The sequence below is a fragment of the Crocodylus siamensis genome, chromosome 2, assembly GCF_052110815.1.
Source record: "Crocodylus siamensis isolate JL-2025a chromosome 2, ASM5211081v1, whole genome shotgun sequence".
Taxonomy (NCBI): domain Eukaryota; kingdom Metazoa; phylum Chordata; order Crocodylia; family Crocodylidae; genus Crocodylus; species Crocodylus siamensis.
In genome coordinates this window covers 181,592,711-181,618,355 of record NC_143396.1, presented here as the reverse complement: position 1 = coordinate 181,618,355, position 25,645 = coordinate 181,592,711, and the positions used below count along the sequence as shown (strand labels likewise).

Below are 25,645 nucleotides of genomic sequence, written 5' to 3'. Positions count from 1 at the left end.
GGAGAGGGTAATCCACATCCTGTGAATTAAAGACAAAAACAAAACCAAAAAAAGAACCACCCATTGACTTCCTGGATTAGTTGTACAGGACTGAGATTGTTTTAATGTTTTTAATGAAAGATTTTGGCAGACCTACAACATTCAAAAGATAAGATGGACATAAGTTTTCAGATTGTTATATCTGAAGTAAAGAAGGGTCTGAAGAATTTCTGTACTGGTAACCCACAGTTTTGAGATAACTGAATAAGAGGTCTTAATCTATTGAGCTATCTATATATATTAATTAAGCATGTGTGATGTCTGATTTAATGCAGATTTAAGCACTGAATTTGTTAACATTTTATACTTTTGGCAGCCTGTAAAAGCCACAGTCAGGAAGCCCAGGAATATCTGGATGAACTGAAGCTGGCAGTGGCATGGAATAGAGTGGACATAGCTAAAAGTGAAATATTCAATGGAGATGTGGAATGGAAGGTAAAGAGGATTTACTTGCATAGCTTAGGGCTGTCCAATTTAGCAGCTGGAAGGCCACATCAGCAGGGGCCACACCAGTGAGGCCACAGTCCCCATCACCTCAACTGCTAGTTCTTACCACTGCACCATAAGGCATATGCAGCTGAGCGGGCAGCCCCTCCTTCCTTACCTCCTTGACTGCAGGCGCGCCTGGAACTGCAGACTGCACTGAGCTGTGCTGTCCTGCTTTGCCCCACCTCTTGCGGCAGAGGCAGAAAGTGAAAGCCAGAGAAGGGAGGGAGTTGCTTGGAGATCCTGACTGTAGCAGCAGCCAAAGGAATAAGGGAACCAACAGCCAGGTGGAACCTGGGGGTGCAGATTAACCCCTTGCAAGCCACGTGGCCCAGAGGTTGCCAGCTGGGCTGCCCTGGCATAGATTATAATTGTACAAATAATCCTGTGGACTGATAAGACCTTTACGTAGGTAGCACCAGAAACCAAAGGCCACTGTTATTCCCCATGTATAGTCTAAGAAAATGTACTGTGCATTAGCCTATGCTGGCTCTTCTTTGAGTTTATAGCTGAAGATTCAAGTTTGTTATTCTCTTTCTAAACCAGCCCTCCTTCCTTAAACTGCTAATAAGTCTCTATGGTCTTTTCTGCATGAACAGTACAAAGTAGGGTGTTTGCCAATGACTGTGGCTTCCAGGCACTACTGCTATATAAATAATACAACAACACCAGTGGGGCAACAGTAAATGTCATTTAATGGTGTTTTCCCATTTTTATGTAGATGTCAGTCAAAAGACTAATCACCAGGAATCTGGGTTTTCTGTTTCCCACAGAAAAATGGATTAAAACATGGATTTCCCCTTATCAGAGTAAAATGCAGATTTCTCATTTTAGAGACAAACCCATGGATTTTGCAGCTTTGCAATGAGCTACCTGCAGGCTGGTAGAGTTCCAGCCTGAAGGGGGTTGGGAGGGAACAGGAGAAGGGTGGTCAGGCAGGTGGCACCATGTGGCATGCACATGGCCCCAGGCAGCCTGGAAAGCAGCTCCCACAGGTAAGCTGTGGAGGAGCAGGGGATTGAGGCCCCTGAGGGGGAGTTGGGCAGTGCTGGGGCTGCTGCCCAGCTGGGAGGTATGTGACACTTGGGGCCCCCCCGCCCCATGCACAGATCTGGGAGGCGGCGGGGGGCAAAAGTCCCCCTGCCCCCAAGGAGTGTGTGCAGCAGTGAGGAGCCAGCCCCTACACCTTAGCCTGCAGCAGGCAGGCAGCAGACAGTGCCTGGGGGGTGGGGTGGGGGCAGGGCTCTGCTTTGCTCTGCTGCAGCAGCTATAGCCTCCTGCCGGGGGCAGGGGGCTGTGGACCCAGGTCCCTGCTCCTGTAGCCCTGGCAGCTGGGGACCCCTTCTGGCAGGGCTGGGTAGGGGGAATGAGAGGCACCAGCAGGGCTGGGGGAGGTCGTGGGGGGCTTTTATATTAATCACGGATTTTGGGGGTTTTAATCAGATAGTTTGCTATTTTTTATCAGAGAATTTGTGGTTTTCCTTTTTTTAAATCAGGGAAAACCAGAATCCCTGCTAATCACTAATTGGTGGCAAGGCACAGATTTAAAAGCAGTAGCTTAGTGAGTAAAGGGCCCATTTCTTTACACTAATCTCCTCTGACATCCTTTAAAATGTTTTATATCAAACTAGTCCTGTGACCTGGAGGAGGTGATGATGGATGCTCTGGTGAATGATAAACCAGAATTTGTCAAGTTATTTATCGACAACGGGGCCAACATGTATGACTTCCTCACATACAGCCGGCTTCAGAGGCTCTACTGCTCCATTTCTCAGAAAAGTCTCCTCTACTCTCTTCTGCTGAAGAAGCATGAGGAAAGCAAATTGACTTTGGCAGGACTCAGTGGGCAACAACACAGAGAAGTGAAGGAGACCTGCCCACTTTTTACCCTCAATGAAGTTTCTAGAGTTCTCAAAGACTTTCTTCATGATGCCTGCAAAGGTTTCTACCAAGAAGTCAAGCAAGGATCCAAGAAGAAATTTGTGAGTTATACTTAAGGTTCACAGGTTAAACCAATCCTCTCTGTTTTATTTTTTTAAATGACTAGCTTTATTAAAATAATTAAAATTGAGGTCAGATGAAAGAAAGACATGGTTAACATGTTGCAAATGTCAAAGCTAGAAATGGAGGGGATTGATGGTTTATTATATTTAATAAAATATTTTGTGATTTCTCAACCCCCCAACTCCATCAATTGCCACAATTCTGGTATTGCTATTTCTTGAACTTAGTTAAAATTGTAAAAGTAGATTCATAAAAAAGAACATAAGGTTTTATAATCCTGAATTGTTTGTTCATATCAGTTTCTTTAGAACTCTGATAAAAATTAACTATAGTTTTTACTAGTTTAGTACTAGTGGAATCTCTTCAAGTATATAAATTTGACAACACCTTCCTTTTTCTTTTGTGGATGGGGAACATAAGTAACAGGCATGGGCAACCCCAGATATCAGTTTGACCGAGTTCTCAAAATAGTAAGGGCCCTTGCTTACAAAGAGCCACAGTATTTTATCTTAAAGCAGGAGATCCAATATTCAACAAGATGCAGTGTAGGCCAGGTGCCTGTATTTTATTTTTATTGAATAGCACATATAGCCTAAGGAAAAGATTATTTGTTAGACTTCTGCATTTATCATCATGAGAGATATTGCCTGACTAGAGACACTGGCCTTCAGAGGAGAGCGGGTACCTTCATGCTCCTGTACTTCATCTATGAGACACCACAATGGCATTTTTATCAGGAGCTATTTCAGCTTTTAGAATAAGAGAAAACTAGGGTTGGAAGGGACCTCAGGAGGTCATCTAGTCCAACCCCCTGATCAAAACAGGACCATACTCAACTAGATCATCCCAGCCAGGGCTCTGTTTAGCTGAGTCTTAAAGACCTCTATGGGTGTTCCACAGCCTCTCTGGGTAACCAGTTGCAGTGTTTTACTATCCTCCACATGAGAAAGTTTTTCCTAATATCTAACCTAAACTTCCCTTGCTGCAACTTGAGCCTTATTGTGCCATCTGCCACCACTGAGAACAATCTAGCTCCATCCTTTTTGGAGCCACCCTTCAGATAGTTGAAGGCTGCTATTAAATCCCTCCTCAGTCTTCTCTTCTCCAGACTAAATAAGCCAGTTCTCTCAGCCTGTCTTCAAAAAGTAATGTGCCCCAGCCCCTCACCATTTCTGTTACCCTCTGTTGGACTCTCTTCAATTTGTACACATCCTTTCTGTAGTGGGGGACCCAAAACTGGACACAGTACTCCAGATGTGGTCTCACACAGTATTCCAGATGTGGTCTCACCAGTGCTGAATAGAGGGGAATAAGTACTTCCTTTGATCTGCTGGCAAGAATATATTGGGCTAAAATATTTTAATTTTTACACTTTCCAGTTTTCTTAAACCCTGAAGGATTAAAAAACTTGAACTGAAAATGTCCAAACTGAACTATTGAATCTTCTTGTCCCTCACAAGTGTTGACTTAACACTGTGGAAACATTCGAATAAATGATTGCATAAGAACTTCAGGGGGAAAAAATCCCCTGAATAGTCCTTTTACTGTACAGATTTTATTGTACAGATTGGTCATACTGGGATGGATTTAGTTCTCAGGAAAGACAGTCCAAATGTGGAGTGACATCTATGAAGTCAGTGGACCTACTCCAGATTTGCCAGTGTTAAAGGAACAAGATTGTGGACCTGTGTTCTCTCAGTTACACTGGTGGAATTTGGGAGTAACTCAGCTGAAGTCAGTGTCACACCAATGTAAAGCTGGTGTGACACCATTTTGCTGCGTGCAAACAAAGCGAGAGGCATGTGTGCACGATACTTTAAAAACAAGTTAAATGCTTTTGCACCGCTTTAATGGTGACGGTGTTTTCACACTTTGGTGCTGTATTGCGCATTAATTCCAGCAGCTGTAGGAAATTCAGCATTGTAATGCACCTTAAATGACTTGGGGCACAACAAACTAAAACTCCTTTAAGGACTTCTAGTTTGCTGCCCCTACAGCCACGGAGTGAAGCACTGGCTCCATGGAGCTCTACGGCTCTGCAGGAAGCGCTGCAGGCAGCCTGGCAGCAGCCTGGGAAAGCAGGCTCTGCCCAAGAAAAATGGCGAGCCTGATCTTACCCCACCCCGAAGCCTGCTTGCCTTCCTGAGCTGTGCAGGGGCCTGGTGTTTCCCTCTACCACTGCGGTGCCCCCGCCTGAGCCAGGTGCCACCAATGGGGGGGGGCTGCCACTGCCACAGAGGGAGGCACCAGCTCCTTCCAGAGCCCAGCAGCTCAATCTGTCCTCCCCACCAGAGAGGCAGGTAAGTTAGCAGGGTATGTGTATGACACAAGGGTTTAATCAGCCCTAAACTGAAGTGGTGTTTTTTAAAACCCACTGCTTCAATTTAAGGCCCCCGTTTGGTCTACACACGCCCTTTGGTGTCTTCCAAAACAATTTTTTTTCCAATTTTCATTCAAAGCTTTAAGTTTTTAATTTTTACACTGAAAACCTGTAACAACTCCAAAACTCAGCCAGTCCTCCAAATGAGGATTTCAGCAAGAAAAACAGAAAAAGGAGATTCTTTGGGGGAAAAAATTGTTTTAGAAAAAAATAGTAACTTTTTGGATAATAACCTCATGGCGGAAAGGGGTGATTGTGTCATTTTAACACTCAGAAGCTGATCTAAGTTGTTAGGTTTTCTGTAAAATGCTTTCCATTCAACTCAAGAGCAACCTGCATTCTATGTAAGCTATTCCCTGTTTGGAGAGAAGAAATAGTGAGGCTGATAAGCTAAAAATAAATGGAGCTATGAAGTACTTTCTCCTGCACAGGCCCTGATGGAGGCTTGCTTGTGTTTAAATAAAATGCCTTTTGTTCTTTTGCCTTGAAACCATGTCTTTTACGCTTGAACTAAGTGGGAATCTGATGTAACTGAAGTCCAGTCCTGATGAGTTAATCACAGGCTTTTCTTGGATGATATTACACACCAAGGGTGAAATCCTGTCCTCAGTAAAGTTAATGGGAGCTTTGCCATTGACTTCAATAGAAGAATGATTTCATCCAGAATTTTCTCACACATATTAGGTTGTATCCTGGATACAAGGCCCTTTTGATTCAGTATATGGAGTGAATCAGTCGCCATTTGATTCTAAAAAAAAAAAAAAAATCAAAAAAAAAAATCAAAGAATATGAAGTCTCTGGAACTGCTGATTGCTGCTGGAGTTTCCATGGGTGTTTCTAATACTGCATTAAACATACAAAATAAAGTAATGATCAGATTCTTAAATACTTTTTTTAAATAAACTTTTAGGATAAAACAAATGCAAAACGACTACTGGGGCTCCTGGATATGAACCAGAAAAGTGAGAATCCTTGGAGGGATTTATTTTTATGGGCAGTACTTCAAAACCGCCACAAGATGGCAAAGTACTTCTGGGCTACGGTAAGCTTCTACGTGTAATTACTTGATGTCGGATATCGGCAATTTTATATTAATATATGGTATATTGGAATATGTAGTTTTGCGGTTATGGAGTTGATAAGGTCAATATGTTTGCTTTTCAAAATGTGATATATACTGTTTACATAAGTGTTGTCCTCTCAGTTGCTGTAGTCTGAATGTAGCTCAAGTTAACAGCAGTCAGATATTATTATGGATGAATGCTTGGGGGCTTCACAGCTAGTGAAGAAAATCAATGCTGCTTCATTGATTTCCATGGAGGTCTGCTGATTAACATCAGCTGAGGACCTGGGTTTGGAGCTACCATTTGTCCTTTGGACAGTCAATGACTCATCCTTCTGACCTCAGATTTTGTTCTTTTTATAATGGGTTAATTGTGTATTTGGTTTTGGCACCATGGGGACAGACGAAAGGAGCACAACAGCATATCTTTGACTCTTGCTTTGCATAAGTGGGGAAGTGTGTTTCTCTATTTCTACCAGTCACTGTTCTTGTCTTGGCTCTTGCCTGATACATGAAAACAGGCTCCTTTATAGGTTCTCAAGCTCAGTTCCCAGAAATCTTTTGGCTTGCAAGGTGCCAGAAGTCCAGCTCCCATGAGACACTCTGGCAGCATTTCTGAATCCAAATATTTTGGAAGCCAACAAAGGTTTTTTTGTTGTTGTTGTTCTAATCTCTGCCAAAAATGGAGATTCTCCACAGGAAAACTGTCTTTTTAAAATCTAATCACATCTGTTGGTGATATTCCTCTCATTCAGAAATCGCCAATATTCATAACATGCTGTCTTTATCTCCTTTGAATTTTCCAGGGACAGGAAGGTGTAGCTGCAGCTTTGGCAGCTTGTAAGATTGTTAAAGAGATGTCCCGACTGGAGACAGAGACCGAAGTAGCTCGTATAATGAAAGAGGCTAAGTATGAGCAGCTCGCTGTGGGTAAGCAACCACAGCCTGTAAGATCATCATCAAATATTTAATAGGTGACTGGCCTTGAAAGGCCAGCTAGTGAAACAATCTTAAGGTAACAACAGATATACTTTTGTGGGAAGTTCAAGACTTTTCCAACTCTGTCGTTCAATTCTCTAATGTCAGGCTCTTCTAGCATAAATATTTCATTGAACATGCGTTTTTAAATCACTGTTTTGGGGCTATGTTGTGGGGAGTTTGTTTGTTTGTTGTGCTTTGTTTTTTTGAAGGGAGGGGCATTAAAGGGAAACTGGTCCCTGATTGGAGGGAGACCATTTCAGGTTCAAAAAACAACCCAAATGTGCCCATGAAAATACACCCTGTCTGCTGGCTGTCTCTAAAAGAATAATCTAGTCATAATCCTCTCCTTTCTCCTGAACATGGGGTAAAGTCTGTTTTTGTAACTGCATTTCTCAGTCCTCCCAATCGAACCTCCAAGTCTATGTTTTCTTCAGTTTTCAAATACTTCCCGGTATTGTGCAGGTTAGAAATACCTTATGAACATCCTCTCTCCATGAGTTTTGTAAACTTGGGTTTCTGATGCTCAAATAAGCAGCACAGGGGTATAAGAAAGTGACCAAAGAAATAAAATGGCTAAAACACTTTGTGCAGTGTGGGTTTAGTAATTAAGGTCACGCCGAGAGCTACTTTTATTAAAGCAGCCGGAGCATCACATGTATCAGTGTCCCTGTGCTGAAAAATGGTGGCAGGGGAGCGTTAACAAAAGCTTATTGAATGAGCTTTAGTTAAAGCATCCCAAACACCATTTTTTAGTTTAGGGACACTGACACACGTCACGCTGGAGTCTGCTAGAAAACAGGAATGACTACATTCCAGCAGACTCCATTGAGTCTGCTCCGACACACTGTAATTGCAACGCGCGTTGGAGCAGCCTTGTTGCACATCTATAGGCGCCCATTATTTTAGATGCTCAAAACCAGCTACCTTGTAGGGTTTTCATTTAACTTTTTACTTCAAGCTGCAGCCACAGCTAAAAATATCTGTCACCAAGGACAAATGGAAGATCCTAACAGCAACCAGGACCAGATTATATCAAGCTGCAGCTGTAGGCACTAGGCTTCCTATGGCTCTGATTCCTGTGTAGAGTTTTGGTGGCAAGGGCCCATCCTACTAAAGAGGCTCAGAGAGCGGCATGGGGTCTCCTCTCCTTTAGCAGCATCAGTGATGAGCTTGCTCCTCAAAAAGGCAAGCTGCTTCAGATGCCAGGCCCACTGCTTTCTCTTTCTTCCACCATACGGAGTTCATTGTTGGAAGCAGGGACACAGGGCACCAAGAGCAACAAGTCTTAGGGTTTTCCTTCACTTATAACAGTTAACTCAAGCTAGTCTCTGTCAGGGGTGACCAACTGCTAACTACAATTTAAGCTTACTCAAAATAATTAGTTCAGCAGCTGATGAGATGCCGCATCCTTGCAGCATTACCAGTTGTTGAGCATCAGCAGAAGTTGAGCTTTAGCTCATCCCCACCTTGAAAGACCAGCTGGCTTGCTCATGAAAGCAGCACTTAACCAGAACTAAAGATTTTTTTGATGGGTGTCAGGCTAGGAGCAAAAAACACAAGTTATGCCCTGAGGTAATGCTGTGGAGACAAGTTCTGGTTACAATATGTGGGCCGGTTCTTTCGTCTGTGAGTCCCTGTTTCATTATGCCTGCAGACATGACTGAACAGGTTATGCAAAGGTTTCAGAGGCTTTCTCTTTCTCCACATGGGCTAGAAACGTTAGAATACTAAAAGTGAAAGCCAAGGTTCTGACCATTTCAGCAGCTGTGGTCCCACATGCAGGATGATAAGACCTAATCCAAAAACCACTGGATTCTTTGCATTGACTTCACTAGGTGTTCACGCAGGCTCAGAACCCCTGTCTTAATGTGGCCCTGATAACTATGTATTTTTCAGGAAGCCTATATATTATTCAGAGGATATTCGTTCTACTGATACTGACTGCAAAGATATCTGTGTCAAACCAAAGAATATAAACTTTAAGTAAAGAAACCTGAAGTTAAGTAAAGAAACTTGCAAAACCGAAGTGAGTGAGATGTGATACCAGGAATAGGAAATGCATAAAAAATAAAATATTAAAATTGGTGCAGTAACAGACACAGGAAACCAAATTTTAAAAAACGCATTCAACTTTTTTGAATGGGTCCCATCACTACAGCATCCGAACACTTGCTCCTATTGAACACCATAAGGATGTTGATAGTGGATCTCAAAAGGGCTGATGCTGGTATGCAAATATCTGTGGTTTGACATCAGTCGCCTTTTGGCTAGGATTTAATGTAAAATGTACTCATCTCCTTTGAATTGCTTCTAAGGGTAGAGGGGGTTGGCACCTTGAAGAATCAAAACTTTCAAAGCATAAGAAAATCTGCTAAGGTTTGGCTGGTGTCTGATAGTGCACATAAGGCAGTTACAGAATAGGTCATTAACATGTATTTGAGTAAGATTACACATTAGACTTAGCAGGTACTAATTCTAAGGTATGTTAAAGTAAGTGGTGCTAGTGATCAGTTACTCATTCAGGGTTAATATCCTTTAATGTGCACTGCTCAGACTTGCAGCTAGAGGGCTGGCAAGCAGGGACATGGTGAGGGGCTGTGAGTCTGCCCTGCTTGCTAACTCTTTACCCACAGTGTAGGCTGGGGGGTGAGGGAGAGGTAGGAAGGGCACCCCCCCATGCTGCTTGGATCTCCCCCTTCACCATCCAAACAATCCCACTGCCCCCTATCAACTCTCAGATTCCCCCATCCCTTGATTGACCCATCCATATCATGATTGCAGTCCAGCCACTCCAATTAGCCTGAGAGCAGTGGCAGTAGTTGCGGGGGAGAAGGGAGCTCCTCCTCTCTGCCTGATCCAAGGATCCCTGCAGTCCATACCTGGATCCAGCCCCTACCAGGCTCCACAGCTGCCTGGCAGCTCCTTGCCTAACCTGTCCTCTTGCCTCTGCCTGCCTTTCAGTTGTAGGGCCTGGCAGGGGCTAAATCTGGGTATGCAGGGGTGGCGTGCTCTTCAGGAATCCAGAAGCAGGCAGGGAGGGGGAACACTTCCCACTGGCACCTCTGCCTTTCAGACTGATTGGGGCAGCAGGGAAGTGATTTAGGTGTGGAGGTGCTGGATGGAGGGCAGAAGGGGCAATTGGCGTGGCAGGGGATTGATGTAGGGTCTGAGAGGACAGCAGTTCCACAGCTTCCCACTCATCCACTCTTCCCTTCTCCATGTTCCCCTTATCCCTTCCCCATGTAACTGTCCCTCTGGCTTCTCTACCCACCTGTCCCAACCCCATCCACTGGTTGCCTGGCTGTTCCTAGCTGTTGGTACAAGGCCTAGGGTCCTAGATTATAGTTAGTCCACCTGGGAGCAGTGCCTCCTGGTGTACTGAAAGGCTGCAATTTTGTAATTTTATTTCTGGTGAACACCCAGAAGTTAACGTAACTCAGTCTAGGAAGCACCACTTGGGGATAATCCTTGCCAGAAGCGGCAGAACTTTAAAACTTAGCACTTGTTAATGAGGGCAGTAAGCACTTGGTAATGAGCCTTAATGTGTGATCATTCAAGTTTTAAGTGCTCTTAACATGTTCTAGTTGTAATGTGTAATCTCACCCTTTGAGTGCTTACAAACAGTGACTTTTACATCACTTGGGGGAGAACTAAGGAAGGGGAATTTATCAATAAAAAATATACCAAATAGGGAAGGCAAAGGAAGTCAGACACAAAAGGTGCCTGTAAACATGCAGGGACGCTACTATAATTACAGTGCATCGGAGCAGACGCGATTAATCAAATCTGCTGGAGCATGCTAATTAGCACATTCTAGCAGTCTCCATGTCTTGTGTATTCAGCATCCCCATGCTTCAAAATGGTGGCCATTTTGAAGCACGGGACTGAATACACAACACACTGTAGGCACTTTAATAAAAGTGGTGTTTGGAGATGCTGTCATTTAAAATCTCCACCCTAGAGTCCTTAAGGAATTGGCCGAGGTCATTGCAGGACCGCTGACACGGCTCTATGAGCACTCGTGGTGCTCTGATGTGGTCCCAGAGGACTAGAAGCGTGGTTCCAATCTTCAAAAAGGGGAGGAAGGAGAACCCAGGAAACTATAGGCGAGTCAGTCTTACCTTGATCCTAGGCAAGCTGTTTGAGAAAATTATGCTGGCACACATCCATGAGGGGCCAGCTTAGGGGCAACCAGCACGGGTTCATCAGTGGCAGGTCCTGTCAGACCAACCTGGTGGCCTTCTATGATCAGGTTACCAGATCATTAGATGCAGAGGTAGCAGTGGACATAGTTTTCCTGGACTTCCAGAAGGCATTCAACATTGTCTCTTACCCCGTTCTCATTAAGAAACTGGGGGACTGGTGTAGACACCCACACAGTCACTTGGGTCGCCAACTGGCTGGAGGGCCGCACCCAGAGGGTGGTGGTGGATGGGTCCTTCTCAACCTGGAAGGACGTGGGCAGTGGGGCTCCACAGGGCTCGGTCCTCGGGCCCGCACTGTTCAACATTTTCATCAGTGATTTGGATGAGGGGGTAAAAAGCACCCTGTTCAAATTTGCTGATGACACTAAGATGTGGGGGGGATGTGGGCGCACTAGAAGGTAGCATCAGGCTTCAATCAGACCTAGACAGGCTACAAGGGTGGGCGGATGTGAATAGGATGGGATTCAACACAGACAAGTGCAAGGTGATGCACCTGGGGAGGAACAACCGGCACCATACCTACAGGTTGGAGAACTCCCCTCTTGTCAGCACAGAGGCGGAAAAGGATCTTGGAGTCATCATTGACTCCAAGATGAACATGGGCCGGCAGTGTGGGGAGGCAGTCAGGAAGGCCAACCGCACCTTGTTATGCATCCACAGATGCATCTCAAGCAGCTCGAAAGAGGTGATCCTCCCCCTCTATGCGGCACTGGTCAGGCCGCAGCTGGAGTACTGCATCCAGTTGTGGGCGCTGAACTTCAAGAGGGATGTGGACAGCATGGAGAGGGTCCAGAGGAGGGCCACTCGCATGATCAGGGGACAGCAGGGCAGGCCCTATGAGGAGAGGCTACGGGACCTGAACCTGTTCAGCCTCCAAAAGAGAAGGCTGAGGGGGGATCTAGTGGCCTGTTATAAACTAGTCAGAGGGGAATCAGCAGACATTGTGGGAGTCCCTGTTCCCCCGTGCACTGCCAGGAGTGACCAGGAATAACGGTCACAAGCTGGCAGACGGCAGGTTTAGGCTAGATATCAGGAAGCGCTACTTCACAGTCAGGGTGGCTAGGATCTGGAACCAACTTCCAAGAGAGGTGGTCCTGGCTCCTACCCTGGGGGTTTTTAAGAGGAAGTTGGATGAACATCTTGCTGGGGTTGTTTGACCCCAGTATTGTTTCCTGCCATGGTGGAGGGTCGGACTAGATGATCTGCTCAGGTCCCTTCCGACCCTAGAAACTATGAAACTGTGAAACTATGAAATGCCTCCTGCACCCCCAGAGCATGCGTAAATACATCTGAAGCTCACAAATAGAGCAGAGTATGCAAGCACAAAAAAAGTACAGAGTGGGCACCTAATAGCCATGAGGAATTCCCTCATGTCTTTTCTGCAATCACTGAAATTTAAGGAAACATTTTAAAATATATTCCTAACACAATGGACTCACTTGCCAAAAAAATTCATTATTTCTCCCCTTGCTCCAGTACACATGTACGCACAAATTCATTTTCTGTTTCATTCATTTGACAGAGCTATTCAGCGAATGTTATCACAACAGCGAAGACCGAGCTTTTGCTTTACTGGTGAGAAGAAATCAGTACTGGAGCAAAACCACATGCCTCCACTTAGCTACAGAAGCAGATGCTAAGTCTTTTTTTGCACATGATGGTGTCCAGGTAAATGAAATGCAAAGAAGCTCCTTTGGTTTCTGTGAAAGGACCTGATTATACTTTTAGGCTCACTGAAACAGGCAGTATACAAACTGAATTACAGTGGAAATTATCCCAGTGCCAATTTCCCACTGGCACTGGAAGAAGCATGTATTCTCCACCAGGGTTTTAGCTCTCCACGGTTAAAAAAAGCCTCCACCTACTGCCTTCCTTTTCCCATTCTGGAGCATCAGAGGATAGTACCCATTCTTTATAGAATGACTGCAGCCATAACCTGACGGGGTCTAATGCTGCTGCACAGGGATGTGAGATAAATCCCACTCCATTAGAGGGGTATTAGACATCTCTAAAGCCTTTTTTCTCCCCACTTCAGAATTAACTCAAGTTGTAACTTGAATATGATCCCTAACTGGAGCCCCAGCCACACACAGAAATTTCCAGTTTCAGAGTAAGAGTCCTTTTACCTCTAATTAGCTGGCCCAGAGGGGATAGATTATGGTTTGATTTAATACAACCCATCACCACTTAATATAATCTTTACTGATACAAACTAATTATTCCCTCCATTGCCTTATCCAAAATCTCTTCCTGTGCCCAAAAAGCACCTGCAAATTCTCCCACAATTCATTGAGAAAGAATGCATAAAAGGCTCAGTTTGCTGGAGTGCAAAGTTCATGGGATCCACCCGCAGACTTATTACACACCATGCATGAATAAGTGCTGTGCCAGTGTAGAGGCACTGCAAAATGACATTTGAGGTAACCTAAAGAAGGAAAACTAAATGTTCAATGCTCAGAAACCTGCAGCAAAGATGGGGACCAGGTATAGAAATTATACTTCTGTTGGCATAAGTGATTGGAAACTGGTCTATACCTGTAACAAAAGGTCAGCATGCAAAAATAGTCTATACCAGTAACAGAACAGAAGCTTGGTGCACACAGACTGGGTTAAAAATGGTGGAACCTGGTCTAAGATTTGCTTCTCCCTTCCCCACCAAAGGGCAAATGTGTGTTCTGTTTGCTATTGATCTAAACTATGGCACTTGCAGAAAACCATGCAACTTAGATTGATTCCACCTCAGGCTTTTTGAATATCTGTACCTACCTAAAGTCTAGTTTAAGAAATGTTTCCTGCCCAATACCTCCTAAGGCTTCCTAGAGGAGAAACATAATTTAGCTGCATGTGCATTTGCATTGTGTCATGCAAAATGACTTATTTTCTAAACATTTTTTCCTTTGACTTTTAGGCTTTCTTGACAAAAATATGGTGGGGAGACATGTCAACAAGCACACAGATCTTGAAGTTAATCTGTGGATTCTGGTGTCCTCTTTTAATCTACACAAATGTAATAGCATTCAGGTATACACAGAATTCTCCATTCTGCAGGAGATGTCCAAGGGAAGAAAAAGAATTGGTAAAAAACATAATGTGCTTCAGTGTCAGCTAAGAGAGTGGTCATCATAAATGCAGTACTGGCAACCTCAAGCATTTAAAATAATGAGTTAGGCTTTAAAAAACTACCATATTTCTCTGAATACAGGAAGACCCTGAGGCAAGACAACCCCTCAGTATTGAGATTCTACACTGGAAAATTTACAAATGTATTACAATTTTCCATGTATGGAATCTAATCATTGGAGTATCATCTTAAATGTGTCCCCCTCCACTACTCCAGGTGGTGGGGGAAAGGTGATGAGAGGGGCAGTAATGGGGCAGGCAGCTGGGGGTAGACAGTGGGGAGACAGTAGGAGGGGGGGAACATGATATGGCAGATCAGGTGGGGCAGTAATGAGGCAAGCAGTAGCGGATGGTGAGGAGCAGATGGTAAGGGGCAGGCAGTGTGGAGGTGGGATGACAGGCAATTTTCCCCCTTGCTTCCTGTCCCCTCCACACACATGCCCCACTGTGCCAGCCCCCCCCTGCAGCCTCAGGCTGCCCCAATTCCCCCTTTCCCTGTTCCCTCTTCTTCCCCCTCCATGCCACTTTTACCACCTGCATCCTCAGATCCCTGCCCCCACCAAGTCTCTTCCCCCCACCTGCCACTCCACCTCCCTTTTACCTTTGCTGCATGCCAGCAAGCCCCATCCCTGCTGAAGCCTGAGGCACTGAATATGGCTTCAGTCCAGACCTGTAGCAGCAGCTGTGTTGAGCTGGCACGACTCTTCCAGCCTGGCCCCACAGCACTAGTGCCAGCTTCCTGCTGCTGCTGCTACTGCTGCTATAAGGCCAGGTTACAGCCATGCTCTGTGCCCCAGGCTGCATCAGGGACAGAGCCTGCCAATGCAGAGCAAAAGGTAAGGAGTGCAGCAGAAGGGGAAAGAGAGAGCAAAGTGGTGCGGGGCAGGACAGGCAGAGACTGGAGGTTGTGGGAGAGAAGTGTCGGGGATGAAAGGGCAACAGGGAAGGCAGGCAGTAGCTGAGCCACAGCAGTTCCCTGCACCCTCCCCACACTGCCTCATGCTTGATTGTAAGTCAAAGGGCTTTTTTCCTCGTTTTAAATTGTAGGCAACACCTGGTCTGCTAATGGAGTAAATATGACACTGTCAATTTTAAGTCAATCAGGATTTTTAAAACTTAAAATGTGATTTTAATGTTGTTTCTAAGAAGTTCAGGTTTTCAGTTCTTTCCTCTGTAATGGAGGTGGCTAGAATCTTGTTCTTTCCTTTTTCAAATAAAAGCTGAGTAGTTTTTGCAATCACGTGCATCCAGGAGCTGGGACTTTTAGAAAGACTACAGCATGTTGAGAAAGCTGCATTAAGAATCACAAGGATTTAACCGCGTTCCTTTTAAACTCATTTTAAAGCAAGTGAAAAACTTCTTTATGGCCACAGTCATCATTAATTATTAAAGCTAGCAACTCTAATAGGCTCAAATATAAAGTCTTTTAGTTCAGACATGAATCGCAGTTCAAACCTAAAACCCTTTGAACACAAACCTTCACTTGTCCTTTAAAATTAATCTTTCTGAAATTGTTCTCCTGAGAACACTTCCACCTCCCACATAGTCTCCATCTCCCACTCCCCAAAACAGAGGGAGACCTCAACATACTTTGGTGGGGTACAGTGGTGGTGCAGTGAAGGGATCTGTCTGCAGCACCAAATAGTTTTGCCAAGGAGTGCTACTATTAAACATGATATACATCCATTCTGCACACACTACATCTTGAGATAGGGAATGTATTGGGACATGATCAGTGCTGCAGAAAGACAGCTACATAACATCTATACTGGAGTGCATCTCATGCAGTGCAGAGCAGACTGGCTCACCAAGGGCTTCTGCAGCCACTCTGGAGATGAGAGCTGAACTTGACTCCAGATTTGTGTTGAGTCATTCCTAGTTGGCCCAGCTATAAATGAGTATCTTGTCATTCAAAGGTGGCCACATGTGATGCTAGCCACTTAATTCTGTTGCATGTCATTTTCTAAAAAAAACCTCATGAACCTTAACACTGCTAACCCCCTCTGCTTGAACAGGCTTTGATCCTTCATCACTACATGTTCACTACAGCCTACCAACTTCCCCCATCTCCATTGCACTGGCCCAGAATAATGGCCAAATCTGCTACAGCTATGTTATCTTGCAGGGTTGACATAGTGGGTTTATTCCTTCACCCACTGTCTAGCACACTGACTTCCTTTGAGGGGAAACTTGTCAACCTGCTCCATTTATTCTAGAGCAGAAGATCATCCCTTTTCCATTGGCTCTGTAGTCCCTTTACCCCCTCTCAAAGAATACATATTCTCCCAACCTTGCTAGTTCCTTCTATCCCCATAATAGACACTCTGAGGCAAAAAGCCAGGCCAGGCTACAGCCATGGAAATTCCAAATCAGAAGTGAAAAGTTGCTTCTCCACTGTCTTTCAGTAAAAACTGTATTTCCTTACAGTGAAGAAAAACAATCAAAGAATGAGCCAGAGCCATTTAGAGAGCTGGACAGCCTAAACGCAGAAAGAACTTTGCTTTTTTCCATAGAGGGAGATAGGTAAGTATGAGAGCATCCATGAATACTGTTTGGAAGTTTAATTAAGACATAACAGTCAAAGCATGGGATATTTATGAAGGATGAACGATTAGCTGATGATTCAAAGGGCAGCTGAGGGACCTCTGTCAATCATTAATCTTCAGGAAATTCCGTAAGCTTATTATTATGATTCTGTAAATGGAATATTAAAGATGATCATGAAGCCATTTTTAAATAACTTGACTGGTCTCTACAGGTCACTTTTACAAAATTGATGCCCTTTGTACTAGCCAGATTCTCTAAAGCAGTGATTTTCAAAGAGAGTACTATGGCACCCTGGGGTACTTTGAAATCTTTTTAAGGGTGTTGCGAGGAGAGGGGGCAGTCAATATTAGCACTGTTAAATGTGCAAATGCCTACACATGATTCATAAGACAAAGCCAGAGATTTAAAATAGGAATCCATAGTGTAAAAAAACATTGACCTATTGAGGCCTTTCTGAGTTCTTTACAACAGAAAAATAGCATTATTATTTTTTCGCAGTCAAAAAAGGAGTGAAAACTAAGTGCCGGTAATTTCTGAGGGGTACTTGAGTCTAAAGAGTGTGAGAGCCACTGCTCTAAAGCAGGCAGGTCAAACTAATATGGCTCCACAGGTTGGATAGGTGGAGCATGGCTGGTCCCCAAGCCAGATCAGGCTCACGGACGCCTCCCCTCCCCATGCCTGATCCAGCATAGGCATCACCTGCCGTGCTTGGTTGGGGATGCCAAGTGAAGTGAGCACCACCAGCAGTGCAGCCCACGACACAGCTGAGTGAGCACCACCAGCAGAGCAGCCTGGGATTTGGCCCGAACAAGCACCAAAGGCAGCACACAGCCTGGATGCTACACAAGGAATGGTCTGGCACAGCAAAATGGGCAGCACCAGGGGCCAGTTTGTGGGGCTCTGCAGGCCAGTCACTCAGCTAATGGGAGACACTGAGTTTGGATTTAAGGTCTAACACTGCACAAAATAAGTGGTGAGCTGCTCATTGGCCACAAAAGAGACTTTGGAGTGAAGTTTTCTGATGCTTAGTCTTATATGTCCACATCTTCACAATTCACCCTAAAATAGCACCTAAAGATTTAATTCAAAATCAGCATCCTATGCCACTAGATGCATTGCATATGGATCACTGAAGACCGATGCCATGGGTAGTTAAAGTACAGATAAAATGAAGAGATGGATAAAATATTATTCCATTCCACAAACAGGAAACTGAGGTACAAAGAGATCATTTGACCTGCCCAGAGGCACGTGTGAATTCTACAACAGTTTGTGATTCCATCCAGATCTGCTGAATCATAGCCTGTGCGCCTTAACCACAAAGCCCATCAGTTTAGCTCTGAACGTAGCCAAGGAATTTCTACTGTTAAGAAAGAACCATTTTGCTTTTGATAAGTCCACAACACTACTGCTGCTAAAGGGACCCACATGTCTGAAACAGATGTGTTCTGTGCAACAAAAATGATGAACCTTGCTGGAGGTGTCTTCCCAGGGTGTGTTATTTGATTCAGCAGCATTCATGAAAAGATATGAACTGCTGAATCTGAGGGAGTGTCATCTGTGGGGGAGAGCCGTAAAATGAGTCAGAACTTGGGTTCCATTTTTAGTTTTGGCACTAAATTACCAGTACTTTACAGAGAAAACGGAATTAGTTTCTTTGTTTTCCCCGTTCATAAAATGGGTATAACAGCACAACTTTCTCCAGGTGGCTGATATTACTGAATGTCTATAATGCATTCCATGCCCTAGAATGAAAGGACAGCATGCATTTTATACTATGATTTTTATTACATTTGCTATTAAATGTCAGAAATATGTTTTAATAAGGAGATTCTCTCTCTCCCAAGCTGTTTCTCCTTCTGAATCCCACAGTGAACTCATAATTATCTGTTTATAACACTAGTCTGTTGCCATGGGAATGCCTGTGATCATCTCATCAATTTAATGTTACAATGACTTCATTGTAGAATCAACAAAAAAACAGGCAGACTATAGGGGAAAACTTCTCTTTATAACAAATATAGTTAATAATTATCAAGAATATCAAGGGAAATTAAAAACCAGTGAAGAATCATTGCTTTGAATTTTATGCAAGATGTAGGTAAAGTTCTCCCCAAGTGTAGGTCTCTCATTAAAGAGTGTACTCCATAATGTCAGAAACACAAAATTAAAAGCCCAATAATACCTTAGCCTCCATACTGGCAATTTAGTTTTTTCGGAGTGCAGCCACAAGAAACAGTAAAATAAGAAAATACAACGCAAGATTTTACTGGATGAAGTTGCTGCCAAGTAGAAGGGTTTCGGATTATCTACGTAGAATAATTTACATTTTCTGTAGGCAGAATTTTACATCCTGGAGGACTGAAAAACAGTTTGCAGCCACATGGAACAAATTTCTCCTCAATTACCACAATATTAATGCAATCCAAATGCAGTCAGAGCTTACATTGATGTATAGTTTATAAGCTGGGTTGCTTTACTGAAATATTCTGTGATACTGTTTAGTGACTTACCAGGACTTTAATCTTAAGGGCTGTATCACACTACCTTTAGTCAAGGTACTTGTTGAGTAGTCCCACTGACTTTAGCAAGATTTCTCAGTGAATAAGGTATTCCTTAATGTGACTAAGCATGATTCATTTTGGACCTAAAAGAAAGCTGCTATTTCAAAATGAAATCTTTATTTAGATTATCATCTTGGATTATTTTGGTTTTAATAACTGTTAAAGGTTAAATTTGATTTTTGTACATGGAACAGTAATAAATAAGAGCCCTTTCTGTTCTTCATGCAATATTTGTATTGAAAAGGTGCTAGGGGCATATTTAAAGTAAAACCAAAACAAAACCAAAAGCCCCACAGCCATATCAAAATGAAAAACACTAAAACTAAAACAATTAGACCATCTTTTAAAGCTGGTTTGATGTTAAATGCATTCAAAATCTAAAAGATGGGCCTATCAGTGTTTTTGCTAAAGGGCAAAATGATTCCAGTGATTTAACTAGAGCTATTCCAATTTACAACAGGGGTGCTCAACCCCCAGTCTATTGGTTAGATCTGCCCTCCAGTGCCATGTTATCCGGCCTGCAGGGCTTCCCCACGGTCTATGGGGAGGCCTGCAGGCTGTGACCCTGCATGCTAGATTGTATGCACAGGGCACTGTGTGGCCTGATCCCAGCTTGCAGGGCTGGGGAGGGGTGGCACAGGGCCTCAGAGCCTGATCCCATTACAGAGGACCAGGCAGGGGTGGCAAAGGGCCCCAGAACCCAATGCTGGCATGCAGGGGTTAATGCCCTTGAGGCCTGATCCCAGCAGGTGGAGGAGGTACAGGGTCTTGGGGCCCAATCCAATAAAGGGTCTGATCTAACCCACAAACCAGCCTTGCATCCCTCACCTGGCCTGCAGGGCCAAATTTTGTCCACCAGTGATTCACACTATCCAAGTATCAAACCCTCATTGTGTCAGATGTGCTAAGCATCAGACAAGATCAGGCTCAGTGTTCTTTTACAAGCCTACTTTAGAAACCTGTTGCCAAAATATTGCTCTCTTTGTTTTACAGGGGAGATGGTAAATTGGAGAAGCAGAGCCCTTCTGAAAATGTAGCATGGGCAACGTTCATGTTTACACGATGGGAAAAATTTTGGACTGCCCCTGTGACAGTATTTATGGGGAATGTGATCATGTATTTTGCTTTTCTGTTTCTATTTACTTATGTCCTTTTACTGGACTTCAAGCCACCGCCCCCTGAGGGGCCATCTGCCAACGAGATTATACTTTACTTCTGGGTTTTCACATTGGTTCTGGAAGAAATCCGACAGGTCCGTAACCCACTGCCTAAGTAATCAATTTGCTACGTCTCGTGGTAGAATGACAGGTTGGCTTTCAGTCTGAATGATTCCACAGTCCTCAAAAGTGGTGTTTCAGGGACAATTTCACACTGGAAAGTACTACAGGGATTTCATTGTTCTCCAACTTCTTACCTATACAGAGCAAGCAGTGCCTTTGTTTCACCAGGCACCTAAAACTCCACCCTTGTTTTCAATATTCTAGATGGCCTGCTGCTTACCATGGGACCCACTGGGTGTGTCTACACGTCACCCTGCGGCAATGTATCAACACACAATGTCACCATATGGTGCACTATGGTGATGTAGTGATCATGTATCTACACGTGTAGCGGCGAACTCCCTGGGTATAGCACACCATTATTGTGGCATAGTGGCAAAAAATACCTATCCACTGCACACATGGCACAGTAATTGCCCATACTGTGCTGTGATTTATTATGTCCAAAAGAAAGTACTAAAGCATGGTGCCACAGCAATGTCACTATACAGCAATGTGTAGACACACCCACTAAATCCTCCCTCTGCTTTCCCAGCTGCCTGTCTGCCTATTCAGTGTGAGCCAAAATTGCTGCTCCAGCTCTTCCCATCAGAACTCCAGTTCCTTGCCAAGAACTGCTGCAATCTACCCCACTTCCTTTTCTTGGACTTTCCTAATGCTGATTCTCTTCCCACTTGCTCCCAAAAGCAAAAAAGATGCTTGGCTCTTAAACAATTTAATGTTTGTTGTTCTCAGCACTTTTCAATATAATCCATTAGTGAAATTCAGAATTTTAAAAGATTAGTTCTGCAGTCACTGATTTTTAGCATATCCTCAGCTGTCATTCTTAGGAGCTGAATTCATGTGCATACAAAAAACTTGACTGCTTTGTGTATATACAGCTGTCCTCTATTGGATGGTAGCAAGACTGTTTTGCTAGGTGTTATACAGCCTGATGCTAGAACAAGGGTGGGCAAAATATAGCCCACAGGCCAGATATCGCCTACCAACTGATTGTATCTGGCCTGTGGGTCGGCAGCCACAAAGTCATAGGATCCAGCCCATAGGGAGCTGGCAGTTCCAGCTGCTGCATCGTGCTGGGCAGGCAGGCATGTCCTGTCCCCATCCCAACCCTGTCCACAGCTTACACCAGCTCCCGCCCCACATGCAGGAAGTAGCCTGAGTTCACGCTGGCATCAGCTGTGGATGCTGCATACAGGTCCCTACCAGGGATCGGGGTGACTGCCTGGGACTGCAGCTAATGCAACAGCATCACCTATGGACCTAGGAGGATGTCCCAATCCCCAGGGAGAAGCTGCTGTCTGTATCTGTAGCTGATGCTGGCACCTACCTGGTCCAGCTTCCAGTGTATGGGTTGGGAGCTGGTGTAAGCTGCAGGGCCATGCTGTAGGTGTGGGACAGTTGAGGGGAAGGGGAAGACAGAGAAAAAAAAAGCAGCCCTGCCCATGATGAGCAGCAGCGGCTGGTGCTGGGTGTTGGGCAAACCAGGACCCAGCAGTGGGCACACTTACCGCTTCTGGGGCCCTTCCAGCTGCAGCTGCCCAGAGCCTGTGCTGGTGCTGCCCTGTGGCTCCTCTGTGCTGTTACCACTGCCATCCCATGGGCCTGGAGGTAATGTGGGGTGGCGGGAGCATGGAGGAGCCACAGGGCAGCCCAGAATGGGCTCTGGGCAATTGCAGCCAGAAAGGCCCCATAAGCAGTGAGCGTGCCTGTTGCTGGGTCCTGCTTTTGTCCAGCACCCAGCCCCAGCCACTGATCATAGCTGCTTTTCTATGTCTGCTTCCCCCTTCTCCTTGCATCGTTTCCCTCCCCCTCACAACAACTGTCCTGCATCTTCAGCATGGCCCCACAGCTTACAACTGCTAGCCCAAGCCAGAAACAGCGCCAGGCAGGTGCTGGCATCAGCTGCGGGGGCAGGTGGCAGCTTCCCCCTGGGAATCGGCGCGTCTGCCTGAGCCGCTTCTTGGGGTAGAAGGGTGAGCTGGACACTGAACCTGCTGAAGCTCCCACCCAAGCTCCCCACCCCACAGCCCCATCTTCATTAGTGATGTGTAGGGGGTGCATGCTGGTGCATGTGCACACTGAGATTGGCCATGCACCCCCTAGAAGCGCCAGCCGCGAAACCGGAAGTGCCGGTGGAAGTGCACTTCTGGTTTTGCCAGTTTTCCTGCTGGTGGTTCCATACTTGATGCTCAGCCACTGGGGGATCCTCCCCCCCGCATTGGTGATTGGCTGCGGGTGACCCCCCCAGTCAGCAAACCTCCCTCAATCGGCAATGTGGTGCCCCCCCCAGACTTGGGAGCCACCAGTTGCCCATGCCCATCCCACATAGGGAGGTTTGGTGAGCTGTTGGGGGGGGGGGGGTGATGACCTGGCCCATGACAGTTCCCCAAAACTCCCTATGTGGCCCATGGGCCCATATAATTGCCCACCCCTGTGCTAGAACATTAGCTCAAATGGTAGGAAACAGTCCTCAAAGTTTTACCCTCATTACTATGAAGCTTTAAATAGCCATGGCTTGCCGTACTATCAAACACAGGAATAAACCACAAATTTATAAATTTTTAAAAATGTTTTGTTGGAGTACATTGTTTACAGTCATGCTGACAACACAGAACAACTGAGTTGAGGACTGTTTGTACAAAATCTGCAAAGCAACAATCGTCCAGTTGCAAAATGTGAACACTTAAGTAAAAGAACCAACTACTGTGTGTAGATGCTGGAATTTGCAGTTATTCTTCAGATAAAGCATTTTAATGTTCTGTATGGAGGCCAATGCCTAGAAATTGACTGCAGTCTGACTGGGAGAATTTTTTTAAAAACAGAAAAATCTATTATCAGCCTTCAGTGAATGCAGTGGTCCAAGAAGAGACCATCATAACCTGGAAGTGAATGCGTAGCAACGACAGTGGTGTTGCCATGAAGGCTTTAGCTTCTTCAACAATGAGCGGATGTTTTTAGAAGGACTGATATCAAGAGATGGGTTCTATCTGATGAGAATGGGAAACAGCATCTTTGGGCATCATCTGGAAGACAGCTTTAAGCTAGGTTCCATGGGAGATGGTGATCAAAACCGTCCAGCAACAGAATACACGGTCTAGAGAGGAAAGGACCCAAAGAAGCAACTCAACTCTGGGAAAGGGCCAGAGAGCTACAGGATTGCAAAAGGGAAGCAAGTAAGCCAAAATGCAAAAGATGGCTGATAAATGTATACAAATGTGAGAAGTTTGGGAAATAAACAAGATAAGCTGGGAGTTGCACTCTGAGAGAAGAACTATGATCTGACTGGCATCACAGAGACCTGGTTGGACAGCCCTTATGACTGGAATGTTAGCATGGAAGGTTACACTCTGTTTTGGAAGGACAGGGTTGGGAGAAAAGGTTGTAGCACTGCCTTGTATGTCAAAAACCCATACACCTATTCTCTGGTTAAGGAAGAAGATGGCAAAGCAGAATGCATTAGGGTAAAGATGAAAGACACAACACTGATATAATAGTTGGGAGGTAATAATAGGCCACCTAATCAGGAAGAGAAAGTGGATGAGAAACTCTTCAAGCAGGTGATAAATCTAGCCAAAAGCTATGGGATGGTACTGATGGGAGATTTCAATTTTCCAGACATCTGCTGAAAGAACAATGCAGTCAAGTATAAAACATCAAGCTGGTTCCTAATATGTGGAGGACAACTTTTTCTTCCAGAAAGTGGAGGATACAAGTACAGGATCATCTATCTTGGATCTTGTCCTGATTAACAGAGGAGAACAGTGTGTGTGTATAAAGGCGATGGGTAATGTGGAAAGAAGCAATCATGATACAGTAGAATTCCAGATCATGAGACAGGGAAAGCATGGGATCAGCAAAATTAGGACACTACATTTCAAAAAGGCAGATTTTATCCAACTCAAGGAACTGACAGGCATGGTGCCATTGGAGGACAGATTGAAGGTACCCAGGAGGGCTGGGAACTTCTAAGTGGCACAGTATTGGTAACCTAACAAGAAACTGTCCTGACACTATGGAAAAATAAGAAGAATGGCAAGAGACCAATGTGACTGCACATGGAAGGAGCTTCTAAAATGCCTCAAATGTAAAAGGAAAGTGTACAGGCAATGGAAGAATGAACAGGTCACCAAGGCCATGTACCAGGAAATAGCAACAACCTTCAGAGACAAAACAAGGAAGGCAAAGATAAAGAATGAGCTGCACCTGGCAAAGGAGGTTAAAGACAACAAGAAGAGGTTCTACAACAGGGGCAGGCAAAGTCCAACCCATGGGCCCCTAGACTAATAGGTCCATGGCAGAATGGCAGGAGGTTTTGAGTGGAGTCCCACAGGGGTCTGTCTTCAGCCCAGAGCTGTTCAATGTGCTTATTATTTGGATGCTGGCATAGAAAGCTTCTTGAGCAAATTTGCCAACAATATGAAACTAGAAAGGACTGTGAACTTGGAGAATGAGAGGGAAATTCAGAAGGAAGAATAATAAAAAACAGATACAAAATGGGTACAGCTGGCAGGATGCCAGCTCTATGGAAAAAAGACTTGGGGGTCTTGATAGACCACAGACTGAATACGAGTCCACAGTGTGATGCAGCCACACAAAATGTGAATGTGGTTTTGAGCTGCATCAAAAGAAACATTAGATGGAATTAGGTGATAGTGCCTCTCCGTTCATCACTGGTTAGTCCTCATTTGGAGTACTGTGTGCACTTTTGGGCTTCACATTTTAAAAAGGATGTGGAGAAGTTAGAGAGGTTCCAGAGGTGGGCAACAAAGATGACTCAGGGCTTGGAAGTCAAGTCATATGAGGAGAGGCTGAAGGAGCTAAGTGTGTTCAGCTTGTGGAAAAGGTGCCTACAAGGCAACATGATAGTAATCTTCAAATACCTGAAAGGCCACCCCAAAGAAGAGGGAAAGCACCTTTTCTCTCTTGCTGCAGAGAGGAGAACATGGATCAATGGTCTGAACTTGCAGCAAAGC

At 44.7% G+C, this 25,645-nt stretch overlaps 1 protein-coding gene across 1 annotated transcript in view; it reads left to right on the top strand.

The window, feature by feature from the left end:
* The window catches only part of TRPM5 (transient receptor potential cation channel subfamily M member 5), a 77,299-nt gene that overhangs the window by 26,726 nt on the left and 24,928 nt on the right, over window positions 1-25,645 (top strand). Inside the window, exons 8-15 of the mRNA XM_090032507.1 lie at window positions 356-474; window positions 2,157-2,507; window positions 5,820-5,951; window positions 6,779-6,902; window positions 12,681-12,826; window positions 14,067-14,179; window positions 16,706-16,801; window positions 20,383-20,641. Coding sequence (XP_089888633.1) covers window positions 356-474; window positions 2,157-2,507; window positions 5,820-5,951; window positions 6,779-6,902; window positions 12,681-12,826; window positions 14,067-14,179; window positions 16,706-16,801; window positions 20,383-20,641 — 1,340 coding nt within the window. The remainder of the gene's footprint in view (window positions 1-355; window positions 475-2,156; window positions 2,508-5,819; window positions 5,952-6,778; window positions 6,903-12,680; window positions 12,827-14,066; window positions 14,180-16,705; window positions 16,802-20,382; window positions 20,642-25,645) is intronic.